The following is a 14,346-nucleotide window of genomic DNA, read 5'->3' on the forward strand; positions in this document are numbered from 1 at the left end:
TCTGAAGAAACATGCTTGCCTTTAAGGGTGAAATATATTTTCCTTACAACTGGTGAAAGTGAAAGTGAAGTTGCTCAGTTGTGTCTGACTCTCTGCGACCTCATGGACTGTAGCCTACCAGGCTCCTCTGTCCATGGGGTTTTCTAGGCAAGAGTTCTGGGGTGGTTTGCCATTTCCTTCTCCAGGGGATCTTCCCATCCTAGGGATCGATCCCAGGTCTCCCACATTGTAGGCAGATGCTTTACCGTCTGAGCCACCAGGGAAGAGGTACTGCAATTATTAATGTAACTGTGAAACATTCAGCATCCAGAAAATACCCAATCATAAATATCCCAACAGTTCCCCAGCGTTCATCTTATTGTGGCATTTCGCACTATAAAAGCACACTTGAAATTTCTAGGAATTTTTCTTCACTAATTCTAAGTTCATTCTTTTCACATATATTGAGGACCTGAAAGTGAAAATTAAGTCACTCTGTTCAACTCTTTGCTACTCTATGGGCTGTAGTCTGCCAGACTCCTCCACCCTTGGAAGCAAGAATACTGGAGTGGGTTGCTATTTTCTTCTCCAGAGGATCTTCCCAACCCAGGAATTGAACTAAGGTCTCCTGCATTGCAGGCAGATTCTTTACCATCTGAGCCACCAGGGAATCCCATGTAGTGAAGTTGCTCAGTCGTGTCTGATTCTTTGTGACCCCATGGACTGTAGCCTAACAGGCTTCTCCATCCATGGGATTTTCCAGGCAAGAATACTGGAGTGGGCTGCCATTTCCTTCTCCAGATCTTCCCGACCCAGGGATTGAACCCGGGTCTCCCGCATTATAGGCAGACGCTTTACCGTCTGAGCCACCAGGGAAGTCCCAGGGAATCCCATAATGAAGACTTATTCAGTACAAATCATTGTGTTGGAAGCTGAAATAGGTACAAAAATGCCTGGTGTCTACATTCATGGCTAGTATTTTGCAAATGTAGGTCACTGTCTGATCCTGTATTGGAGACCTCCTAGTGATGAATCCTTGACTTAGAAGGACTTGAGAGAAATACAAGTGATGGTCAGCTAAGGAATTTGCACTTTCTCAACCTAGCCAAACCATTGAATTCCCGCATCTCATTAAGTCCCTTCTCAGTCTGTAATGTCAGAACACTCCTTTATTTGCTAGGTCTGACAGTGTATATAGAAGGTGGATCAAAAGACAGTCCCCAGATTTGATGACTTTTTACTCTACTTCTGCCTCTCCCTTCCCTAGTACCTTCTTCATGGCCTCTTTAACATCTTTGTTTCTCAGTGTATAGATTAGGGGGTTAACACTGGGAGTGACTATTGTGCAGAAAAGAGTAAGGAACTTGCCCTGGTCCTGGGAATAAGTGTTTGCTGGCTGGAGGTACATGTATATAATAGTACCATAGAAGAGAGAGACAACAATGAGGTGGGAGCTACAGGTGTTGAAGGCTTTCTTTCGCCCGGCAGCTGACTTGATCCTTAGCACAGCTCGTGCAATATAACCATAAGAGACGAGGATGAGGATGAGTGGTGCCAGGATGATAAAGATTGCCAAGGCAAATGCCAGTGCCTCAAGGGTCATGGTATCTACACAGGCCATGCCAATTAGTGCTGGCATCTCACAGAGAAAGTGGTCCACCCGCCGGTGCCCACAGCGAGGTAGCATCAACATCTAGGGTGCCATTATGAGAGAATTGCCAAAGCCACTCAACCATGCCACTGAAGCCAGCTGCCCACAGAGACGCGGGTGCATGATAACAGTGTAGTGCAGGGGTTTGCAGACTGCAGCGTAGCGGTCATACGCCATGACAGCCAGGAGAACACACTCCACCCCTCCCAGAGCCAGGACGAAGTAGAGCTGGATGGCACAGCCCAGATAGCTGATGGTCTTATCTGCACCCTGAAGGTTGTAGAGCATCTGAGGGATGGAACCTGTGGTGAAGCACACATCTAGGAATGAGAGGTTGGCCAGAAAGAAATACACCGGTGTGTGCAGCCGGGAATCCACAACTGAAAGCAAGATGATGGTCATGTTGCCAAGAAGAGTCAGCAGATAAAAAGTGAGGACAACCACAAAGAGGATCAGCTCTAGGTGGGGACAATCAGAGGAGCCCACCAGGATGAAGCCTTCAAAAGTACTTGTGTTGTATTGTCCGAAATGGAAGTGAGAGTCAATTCCTAGGTAGGTTGATAAGAGAAGTCCAGGGTCCCAGAGGAGGAGAGAGGGATCTGAAATTCTCAAGGAGGAAAGGACAGAGCTGGTGATTGCGCAACAAAACAATTCGTCTTTCTCAAAGATATGCTTTTCCTTAAACTGAGTACCAATGATTATATAACAACAATGTATCCTGCTTGAGGACATGTTTCTCCTTCTTGAGAACCTTCTAACTAATCTTATCATTTAAATGTTGTGGGAGTGGGTCTGGTGAGACCTTTCTACTGTTAGTTCTAATCTTGTTAATTTTAAGATTTATGTTGTGGGAATGGGTCTGATAAAAATATATAAGTCCTTGATAAGATTAGCAAGTGGGGCACCCTCCGTCCACTGTCTGATGTCTATGTCAGAAGCTTTCTCTGTAAGTTTTTCAGTTTAATAAAACTCTGCTGCACAAAAGTTCTTGAGTGATCAAGCCTGGTTCCTGGTCCTGAAGCTAAATCTTCTTCAGAGATCACAAATCTCACATTGTTCACTGTAAGCTACCTGAAGTATAGCCAAATATAACAATGAGGAATAAGAGAATTTTCCAAGAAGAATATTTTAACTAAGCCTTTATTATTTTAGCATTATTTTTGTTGTTGTTCAGTCAGTAAGTCATGTCTGACTCTTTGCAACTCCATGAACTACAGCATGCCAGGCTTCTCTGTCCTTCACTATCTCAAGGAATTTACTCAAAATCATGTCCATTGAGTCAGTGATGCCATCCAACCATCCAGCCATCTCATCCTCTCATCCAACCATCTTCTCCTCTTGCCCTCAAACTTTCCCAGCATCAGGGTCTTTTCCAATAAGTCAGCTCTTTGCATCAGGTGGCCAAAGTATTGGAGCTTCAGCTTCAGCACCAGTGCTTCCAATGAGTATTCAGGGTTGATTTCCTTTAAGATTGACTGGTTAGATCTTCTTGCTGTCCAAGGAACTCTCAAGAGTCTTCTCCAGCACCACAGTTCAAAATCATTAATTCTTCGGTGCTCAGCCTTCTTTATAGTCCAACTGTCACATCCATACATGACTACTGAAGAAACCGTAGCTTTGACTATATGGACCTTTGTTAGTGAAGTGATGTCTCTACTTTTTAATACAGTATCTAGGTTTGTCATAGTTACTCTTCCAAGGAGCAAACATCTTTTAATTTCATGGCTGCGGTCACTGTCTGCAGTGATTTTGGAGCCCAATAAAATGAAATCTGACACTGTTTCCACATTTTCCCCTTCTATTTGTCATGAAGTGATAGAACCAGATGCCAAGAATTTAGTTTTTTGAATGTTGAGTTTTAAGCCAGCTTTTTCATTCTCCTCTTTCACCTTCATCAAGAGGCTCTTTAATTTCTGCCATTCTGTCTTTCCTTTCTGCCATTAAAGTGATACCATCTGCATATCTGAGGTTGTTGATGTTTCTCCCAGCAATCTTGATTCCATCTTGTGATTCATGCAATCTGTTAAAAAAAAAACACACACAAAAAACTATAAGTACAATTCATACCCTAGTTCAATTTGTCCCCTAACTATCCTCAACCTTACTCCTACTCTTGTGTAGAGAAGTAACCAGTGTCATTAATTTTAAAAACTTTTAAATATACACAAAGTCTCAATTTGTTTCTTTTCTAGCTTTACTTCATGCCCCATCTTCCTCTAGATATTACCTTCTGCCCCTTTCCAGATTATTCAAGCTACTGTTAATTACATAATAATATTAATTAAGAATTAGTCATTCTTATTATTCTTAAAAAAAAAAAACTAGATATTTTCTCATGTAATCTCATGCAGACACACAAAACATAATAAAATCATATTTCAGTGTCTTAAGTTATTGTTTTATAAAAGTAGAACCATGTAATGTATTTGTTTCAGCATTTTTGATTTCCTCATTCAGCAAAACCTCAAGAAAACATCTCCAAGACGTGTTAGTGCTATAATTCCTTGTTTCAGATGAATGAACACTTTCCATTCTGTGAATATATTATCTAGTAAATTTCTTATCAAAAGACCCTATATTTTTCTTTGTCATTGGTTATTAAAACATTTCTGCATTAAATATTATTGTTCATTTGTCCTTTTTAGGGGAATGATTCCTGCAAATAACAGCACTAGATTGAGAGTTTATGTAGTTTTTAGAAACCATTGCCATATTTTCCCCAGGAAAACTTGTGACACTTTGAATTTCCACCAGTAATCTGTGAGTAGCACTTTTCCTTCATTCTCATTGGCAATAAAATTAAATTCTTCTTTTGCTTCCAGTCTGGTGAATATGAAGAGCTTTATCATCATCATTTTAATATCTCTTTCTCTATTTGAGAATTTGGCCACACTTTCTTATATGTCTTGTTTATTTGGATTTGCTATTCTAAATCGCAAAGAGTTGGACACAACTTGGTGACTGAACAACAACAACAAATTGTCTATTCATATAATTGCTTTCCTATTGGGATATTTGTGGGTTTTCCCCATGTTTGTTAAAATCATAATCTTTTTTTCTGAATTATAAATATATGTCTTCTAAATCTACTCACCTGGAAAAGAAATTGAAAAGAACTTGAATAATTAAAATAAAAATATAATATTTTGGCCAGAATAAATACTATAATATAAAACATTTAAATCTTACAAGACAATCTATATAATCGTGAGCTGAAGAAGAACTTGGTTACTCAACCTGGAAATTTTAAAACTCTATAAAAAATATAGAATATATTGGTTCTACATAAATTCTTTAAAACTGCTTTACGTAAAATGTGTTATAAACCAAGTTAAGCAATTTTCTTAAGATAAAATAAATTAAGGTCTATTTTCTGATACCCAAATCAAAGGTTTGGTAGCATAAACTCAGATGGGTTCTCAGCAAATTTACATATAGAATAAAAATTTCTTCCTGAGAGAAATAAGTAAGTCACTTTAGACTGGAAAATGAATTCCAATTCAATAGCAGAAAGTCCAAACTGTCTTTGAAAGATATTTTAGTCCCCTCTGTCATTTTGTTAGACAAAGTTTAGGATTAAGTCCCTGGAGAAAAGGTTTGCTGAGCAAATCAAAGATGAAAGAGGAATGTCTCTTCGTAAAGCTCTCCTCCTTCTCTCTTCCCACTGGGTATGTGGTTAATTGCTATAAACTATGAGGGAAGACTTTTTGCAATTCAGTGTTTGAGATTTCTGCCAGAGACCAAAGCAAATACCAGTATTGATCATCCATTTTGAAAAACTAGTTGGAAAAAAAAATCAAAATAGCAATTCGTGTACTAATTACAAGTGATGCCAGAACACCATTCAGATCAGCTGTAATACTTCATTCTTATCTTCCAGTTAACTCTGAATGGAGACATCATGACTTGCTACATTTTTAGTGTAACTAAAAGAAGCTGAATGAATTTCATCAAATCAGTTATACAACTACATAGCATATGAAGATGACATTTTATCTGTGCACTTTAAATTAGCCCTATTTCGAACTCAAGTCTTTGTGGACATAAAATTGATCTATCGCCAATGTTTAAGATGGAGGTAAGTAGAATATATTTCAAAAAATTACTAAATAAAATGACACTAAAATTTGAGTATTCTAAGCATGCATTTCATGGACTGTTTATATTTCAGATCTCAGCAAAGACCAACAACTTATCTGTTAGGAAAAATCTGATTTTATCCAGCTTCAGCTTCTAAAAACTTTTTTATATATTATGTGTAAGTATATATTTTATATGTGATATAGTTTATATTTTATATCATTATATATTTTAAGTATAAATTACATATGTACATACAAATTATATTATATATTATGTACAAATATGTTCAAATATTTTTTATACAAATATATTTTGAACATATCCGTAAAATCTATGGGAAATAAGAACTTTAGAGCAGGTCGGCTTTAGGTTCTAATCTTTAGTCTGTTATTTACTAGCTCCAGGACCTGAGGAAAGTAATTTCTCTAAAAATATAAATTCAGTTTCTGCCTGAAAGTTTAATCTTTAATAAAATGGAAAAAATTTTTGGCAAATTTCCTCATATTGATGAGCCAACTTACAATGTATTAGCCGTGTGAAAAATTACTCCTATCATTCATCCTTTTGGGCTTCTCTGGTGGCTCAGACAGTAAAGAATCCACCTATAGTGTGGGAGACCTGGGTTTGAGTCCTGGGTTGGGAAGATCCCCTGGAGGAGGGCATGGCAACCCACTCCAGTATACTTGCCTGGAGAATCCCCATGGACAAAGGAGCCTGGTGGGCTACAGTCCATTGGTGGCAAAGAGTCGGACAGGACTGAAGTAACTGGGCAAAGTGCTTTGAGTTCCCACATCACTATCATACTTTGACTAACATTAGCATGTTCATCTTTTTACTCCTGCAAAAATATGGTATCTATGTGGTATTTGGAAGCCTACCTCATAGGGATATGAAATAATTTGAGAAAATGTAACAGTAAACAGTTTTTGTGCTAAAAGAAAAATATCATGCCCATAGTCTTACTGAAGGTAAAACTGATATCCAAAGCTATTTAATAACTTGCTCAGTTATACAATGATTTACTGGCTATTTGGGGACTAAAATTCTTGTTACTTCTATCATCTCAAGGCTCCTTCCATAGTGTAGCTTAAAATGATGCTTCCAAGACTGTTGAACTTTACCTTTTTGAATGTTCAAAGTCAGATATGGGATAAGAGAATTCAGTAGAGAGATGATAGATATAAGATTAATACATCACAGATAAAATTTATTAATATCTCATCAGCAGCTTTCTAAACTTCTCTCCTTCTATCAACTTCCAATAACATCTGTATTAACCCAGTTATATTCCCTTTCTAATCTCCTTGATATCTCTCATAATTCAAATGTTTTCTTCTGCTGCCCTCTTGAATGCTACTCAAAATGAGATAAACAGTATCTTGAGATTCTGGCAATGTATGTTTACTCAAAAGCAGAGGAATCTTCTCAGTGGCCTTTCAGGAATTAGCCACAATTGCAAGCAATTAGTACTCTTGCCTGGAAAATACCATGGACGGAGGAGCCTGGAAGGCTGCAGTCCAGGGGGATGCGAAAAGTCGGACACAACTGAGTGACTTCACTTTCACTTTTCACTTTCATGCATTGGAGAAGGAAATGGCAACCCACTCCAGTGTTCTTGCCTGGAGAATCCCAGGGACAGGGGAGCCTGGTGGGCTGCTGTCTATGGGGTCGCACAGAGTCGGACACGACTGAAGCGACTTAGCAGCAGCAGCAGCAGAGAGATGTCCACAGGTAATACTCAGGAGCCTGTCTGATATAATTTCAGAGAAGCAGATAAGGACTTCCTAGGTTTTTGTTCTTTTGTTTTGTTAATAAACACTTCAGTCCTAACACTGGGGATATGAATCAGAATCAAATTACTTAAAACTTCTAAAATGCAAAAATGATAGCCCAACTACTTAGTCTAAAGATATACTTTCAAGAATGGATAAATATTTGAGGTTACTGTGTGCTTGAAAGACAGGTGAATGTACAAAAAAAAAAGAGTAAAGCAGAATACAAGAATTCAATGCTCTGAAACCTCCTGTTTTCTCTCCTCATTACTTTCTGGCTCCAACATCTTTATATCTTATTCTGCTCCAGTGCTTTCTGCTGGAGTGATAAATGTTATCCCCTTACTGTGCCCTCATTACAGAACATGAGAGGATATTACATATGACAAGATATGTGAACTAATATATCATATTGATGCAGAAACAGTTTATCATGTTTGTATGTAGCGAATCTCAGAGGGAGAGGGTCAGTTGATTAAATAAATTAACTGATTCCCTCTTCTGTAATCTTCCATAGAGAGGACTTTCTTGACTGAGTTCCAGGAAGTAACATCCTATCTAGGATCAGTCAGGAAAAGACATTGTCCCTGTGAGAGGAGAAAATACATGCAATGTCCTCCATGATGAGATACCTCCTGAGCAATAATATAAGAACTGTGTCACTCTTCAGTATTTCATTTAGAGAGATACTATACCTTATCCAAACAGGAATACTGAGAATGAAAGTGGTTCTATTACCAAACTGTAAGCACAGTAGGAGACAACTCAACAGTCCTGGGTAGACTGGGGAGTGTCATTCACCCCAGTTACATGGACTAGAGGGAATCTGTTCAACACTTGTGCAACTCAAGGAAAGTATGGATTGTGTGAAATCTCTCTACTGATGCCATTTATCCTGTTTTACCTGATTCCTCCATTCCTTGGCAACATTTTTTTTTTTTGCCAAGAAAATACAAAATGCCCCCACACAATCCATCCCTTAGAAAAAAATCCTTGCAGATTCGGACATAATTTTTTAAAAACATGAAGAGTTTAAAAAATTAATTTTCTTGCAAAGATCTGCACCCTAATGGGGATCAAAGTATTAAACCAAAGCAATGCTGGTCTGAGAGTTAAATACAGCAAGTAAATTAGTGTGTGTGTGTGTGTGTGTGTGCACTCAGTCCCTCAGTTGTTTCCAACTTTTTGTGGCCCCATGGACTGTAGCCCACCAGATTCTTCTGCCTGTGGAATTTTAAGTGAGGATTTTTTTTTTTAATGTTAAAAGAATAATATCTGCTTTTTAAAAATTAGAACAAAAAACAGGTAAATTTATAAATAATTCTGCTTACTCTCCACCATCCCCATTTCTTAGGAGTGACACTTTCTTCTGTATTCTTCAAGGTAATTTTTAATTTATGTATTGGTATCTTTATGTATGTATGTATAAAATACGATTTTTAAAATTGATAGAATCATCATTTTAAAAATGTTCAGTAACTACTTTTTTTCATTTAGAGATATATTTGAATGTCATTTTATGTCTATATCTATGACTATGTTTCTCAAAGTTTTTGTCAAATGAGAGCAAGGCAATTTTTAGGGGACTAGTAGTCCGAGAATAAGAACAAAATTAAAACACACGTTGCTAACATTCAAATGAACCTGAATAATCATGAAAAATTTATATTCTGATATTGATAAAATAATAAAATAATTTAGAGTATCCTGTTAAGATTTCTTCAGGATGAATACATGTTTAGCAGGTGGAACTGACATATCAGCAGTTTTAGGAAATTCAGAGATGCTTTAAGCATCTCAGGAGGGCTTCCTGTGTGGCTCAGAGGTAAAGAATCCGCCTGCAATGCAGGAGACACAGGAGATGCAGATTTGTTCCCTGGGTTGGGAAGATCCCCTGGAGGAGGGCATGGCAACCCACTCTGGTATTGTTGCCTGGAGAATTCTATGGACAGAGGAGCCTGGCAGGCTTACAGCCCATGGCATCGCAAAGAGTCGGACATGACTGAAGTGACTGGGCAAAGTGTCTCAGAGTTCCCACATCACTATCATACTTTGACTAACATAACGGTGTTTCTATGTGCCAGGCACTATGCCAGCCAATATTCACTGAAAAATCACATTTATACTTCACAGCAGGTGGTTACTAGGATCCTTACTTTGAGGGTTGATAGTTTAGGGGCTAAGGAGGAAAAAGGAAGGTGAGTTTTCAACTGGCAGAGTCATCTTTCATTGGTAACCTTAGAAAATTTATAGTTTTATAAACCATAAGTAACTTCTCTCTGAGCAACCTCAGAGACTTTGAAACCCTCTAACTTCTTTCATCCATACTGCTCTGTTTCTAAGGGCCAGGGTCTAGACTAAACAATGTGTGTATATGTTTCATATCAAGACAAGGTAAAAAAGCAGGATTACCTTCACAAGTGAGAACTTGAAGATCAGAGGATAAGAAACATTCCCAGTGTAATGTAACTAATTAGGCAAGGTAGCCTATGAGCCTCGGAGAAGGCAATGGCAAGCTACTCCAGTACTCTTGCCTAGAAAATCCCATGGATGGAGGAGCCTGGTAGGCTGCAGTCCATGGGGTCGCGAAGAGTCGGACACAACTGAGCGACTTCCCTTTCACGTTTCACTTTCATGCATTGGAGAAGGAAATGGCAACCCACTCCAGTGTTCTTGCCTGGAGAATCCCAGGGATGGGGGAGCCTGGTGGGCTGCGGTCTATGGGGTCGCACAGAGTCGGACATGACTGAAACAACTTAGCAGCAGCAGCCTATGAGCCTAAGTCCAGTTCCGTATCATTAAATAATCTTATATGAATTCTGAGCTTCTAAAAAAAAAAAAAAAAATGTCCTCAGTTGTATCCATTATTAGATACTTTCTACATGTTCTTTTTTTTTTTTTTTGGAGGGGGTGAGATTTACACAATTTTAATTAGTTGTAATTTACACAGTTTTTACACAGGGAATCTCATTGGCATTAGGAGAAAATAGATGGCACTAGGGGTAAAGAGTTCACCTGCCTACCCAGAGGGATGGTATGGGGAGGGAGGAGGGAGGAGGGTTCAGGATGGGGAACACATGTATACCTGTGGCGGATTCATTTTGATATTTGGCAAAACTAATACAATTATGTAAAGTTTAAAAATAAAATAAAATAAAATAAAGAGTTCACCTGCCAAAGGAGATGCAGGAGATGTGGGTTTGAGCCCTAGATTGGGAAGATCCCCTGGAGGAGGGCATGGGAACCCACTCCAGTATTCTTGCCTGGACAATCCCAAGGACAGAGGAGCCTGGCGGGCTACAGTCCATAAGGTCGCAAAGAGTTGGACATGACTGAAGTGACTTAGCACACTCTCACAGAAAGATTTCAAATGGCAGGAACTGTGTCTATATATATCTAATAGACGGTACCCAGGGTAGAAAGAAGTGAGAACAATGAATTTACAGAATAACAAAAGATCAAATTTTGATATTTTATATAAAATAAATTCTATGAATATAGAAACATGTTACTTTAAATTTTTTGAAATTTATTTTACTAATATATTTAAATAAGAATAGAAACTCTTGAAATACTTAGAAAGATAAATATGTATATTTTTCTCAATATATTTTCACATTATATCATCAGTCTGTAAGTTTATACAAATTGTTAGCAAAATGCTTAAAACTGACAGTAAATAAATGTGCTTGTTAACTTACTTTTTATATTCCAGAGAACCAAGAGCTGACCATTTAACATGAATAGGATCAATGAGAGTGTCCCCCCCCAAGAGTTCATCCTCTTAGGTTTCTCAGATCGACCACGGCTGGAGCTTCCACTCTTTGTGGTGTTCCTGATTTCCTATATCTTGACCATCCTGGGCAATCTAGCAATAATTATTGTGTCCCGTCTGGATTCCAAGCTCCATACCCCCATGTATTTTTTTCTTACCAATCTCTCACTCTTGGACCTTTGCTACACCACAAGTACAGTTCCACAAATGCTGGTAAACATACGCAGCATCAGGAAGGTGATTAGTTATGGCGGCTGTGTGGCACAACTTTTCATTTTCCTGGCTTTGGGTTCCACTGAATGTCTCCTCCTGGCTGTCATGTCCTTTGATAGGTTTGCAGCTATTTGTCGGCCTCTCCACTACTCCGTCATCATGCACCAAAGGCTCTGCCTCCAGCTGGCAGCTATGTCCTGGGTTAGTGGCTTTAGCAACTCAGTATTGCAGTCCACCTTGACCCTGCAGATGCCACTCTGTGGCCACAATGAAGTGGATCACTTCTTCTGTGAAGTTCCTGCTCTGCTCAGGTTGTCATGTGTAGACACAACAGCAAATGAAGCTGAACTATTCTTTATCAGTGTGCTATTCCTTCTAATACCTGTGACACTCATTCTGATATCATATGCTTTTATTGTCCAAGCAGTGTTGAAAATACAATCAGTGGAAGGTCGGCGAAAGGCATTTGGAACATGTGGCTCCCATTTGATAGTGGTGTCACTTTTTTATGGCACTGCTATCTATATGTACCTGCAACCACCATCCCCTGCCTCCAAGGATCGGGGAAAGATGGTATCCCTTTTCTATGGAATCATCACACCCATGTTGAACCCCCTTATATACACACTTAGGAACAAAGATGTAAAGGGCGCATTTAAGAGTCTGATTGCAAAGATTTTCTTAATCAAGAAATAGGAATACCCAAATAATAGGCCTTGTTAAAACTTGAAGTTTATTTATTTTAATAATTTAATAAATTATTTAACTTAATAATAACTAATTTAATTTAATTTAATCCATCCAAGTTGCTTTAGTCTACTCTTAGAACTGATATGATGACCTTCTTCAAATAAAATGTCACTGACAAAAAACTGCATTTATTTCCTCCTGTCTACCTATAGTCATTGCACAAGTCCTGAGAACTGGTACATTATGATCCTCTAAAATATTATAAGCTTGAAATATTTAAAGTCTCAGGCTTTATAACACTGGTTTGTATACTTGGTAAAGAGTCTTAAACTTCTGTGAGTCTAAAATAAAAGCTTAGGAAACATAACATTTTTATACACATTCAAATGTGCTTACACATCACAAATATTTTATTAATTACAGGGGATACAACAGAAGTCCATAAAGCCATACAAAGCCCCCCCTCCCTTATAGATATAAAGTTAATGATAATAGTTTAAATTTTAACACTATTCCCACATTAAAACAACATTTGGCTTGCACAATGATTTTTCTTCCACAATTTTACCTGGATCTCTTCTCATGTCTATACTTTCCATTTATCCTAAATTGAAGTACCTTATCCTATTTCATCTACCAAATAAATTTGTATTTATTTATTTGTATTTATTTATCTGAATCACACACTCTTTATTGGAATTTTTTTTCATGATTCAATTACCATCTATGTTATCTGTCTCCTTTTAAGCCCTGAAGCAATTAGAATCTAATTCATAAAACTAGCAGAGTATATAACAATATTCATTGCTTGTTTAATGCACTTCCTTTGTTCAAGAAGGAAAACTTATTATGTTAGCTCCCTTAGGTAACATGGATTATAATTTATTCTTCTTCCACATGGCCTTCAGAGCTCATCAAAGTGCTGAGAAAAATATTTGCACACTGAGTCAGTTTTTGGCTGATTTAATGAATAGCTGGCGTGCTGGGTCCATGGGGTCACAGTCAGACATAACTGAGTGACTGAACTGAACTGATGAATAGTTGCACTGTAGTAATTTTAACTGCTTCTTTTTCTAATTACTTCTTCTACTAAATACAAAAACAGAAAGTTCAATAACTAAAAAATACAATTAGCATGTTTCCTTTGAATACCGGTATTCAAAATGTACCAACAAGGTACATTTCTGCCTCAGTGTAATTTTCTGACACAACATGGTGGATCTTAAAACTTCAACCTGCATCAAGACCACCTTGATGGTGGTCTTTTAAAAGATGGAGGGCTTTTAAAATCCAAGATCCCTGGGAGTCAACCCACCTACACTCCCAGAGTTTCTCAAGTAGGAAGTCTGGAGGGAGGGGCCAGGAATTGCATTTCTAATTAATTCTCAGGTTGTGCAGATCAGGGACCGCACTTTAAGGACTGCTGTGCTAATGGTTAAAATGAATAAAGAGGTCTTGCTAGTACTGGGGCTCAGGGTGGGCCACCTCCTAAAATATCACAATGGCATTATTTTGAGTTGAAGTTGCCTGAGAAGCAGCAGATGCAAGAAGGAAACTCTGACCGTCCTCTATGCCCTGGAAAACAGAGAACAAATCTCTCATGTGAAAGGTACCCTCCCCACATTTGGAGGTAAGGAGGACATCTTGATCAGCACAGATAGGGAATTCGAGCTAAGAAGCCAGTATAAACCAACTGTTTTTAATTAAACATACAAATCACTGACCAGTTCTAGGATTCACATTTCAGTTCAGTTCAGTTCAGTCGCTCAGTTGTGTCCGATTCTTTGGGACCCCATGAACCGCAGCATGCGAGGCCTCCCTGTCCATCACCAACTCCTGGAGTTTACCCAGACTCATGCCAATTGAGTCGATGCCATCCAACCATCTCATCCTCTGTTTTCCCCTTCTCCTCTTGCCCTCAACCTTTCCCTGACTCAGGGTCTTTTCCAGTGAGTTGCCTGCTTGCGTCAGGTGGCTAAAGTATTGGAGCTTCAGCTTCAGCATCAGTGCTTCCAGTAAAATTCAGGGTTGATTTCCTTTAGGATAGACTGATTTGATCTCCTTGCAGTCCAAGGGACTCTCAAGAGTCTTCTCTAGCACCACAGTTCTTAGTAGTCTGGCTTGTTGAAAGAGGAAAAGTAAACTCAACCTCACTGTTTGAGGTCTTTTCTGGGACCTTTTCT

General features: G+C 38.4%; 1 protein-coding gene and 1 pseudogene across 1 annotated transcript; one reads left to right on the top strand and one right to left on the bottom strand.

Moving 5' to 3' along the window:
* On the bottom strand, positions 1,217–2,146 carry OR2W6CP (olfactory receptor family 2 subfamily W member 6C, pseudogene; annotated as a pseudogene).
* On the top strand, positions 11,225–12,169 carry OR2B2D (olfactory receptor family 2 subfamily B member 2D). The gene has a single exon (NM_001390350.1). It carries the CDS (start codon positions 11,225–11,227, stop codon positions 12,167–12,169), a length of 945 nt encoding a protein of 314 aa, NP_001377279.1.
* Positions 12,170–14,346: the final 2,177 nt, after the last annotated feature.

This window comes from Bos taurus, chromosome 23 (genome assembly GCF_002263795.3).
Source record: "Bos taurus isolate L1 Dominette 01449 registration number 42190680 breed Hereford chromosome 23, ARS-UCD2.0, whole genome shotgun sequence".
Classification (NCBI taxonomy): Eukaryota; Metazoa; Chordata; class Mammalia; order Artiodactyla; family Bovidae; genus Bos; species Bos taurus.

What these genes read in the sequence shown, in the direction of transcription:
- OR2B2D (NM_001390350.1), top strand. Translation starts at nt 11,225, where the DNA reads ATGAATAGGATCAATGAGAGTGTCCCCCCCCAAGAGTTCATCCTCTTA.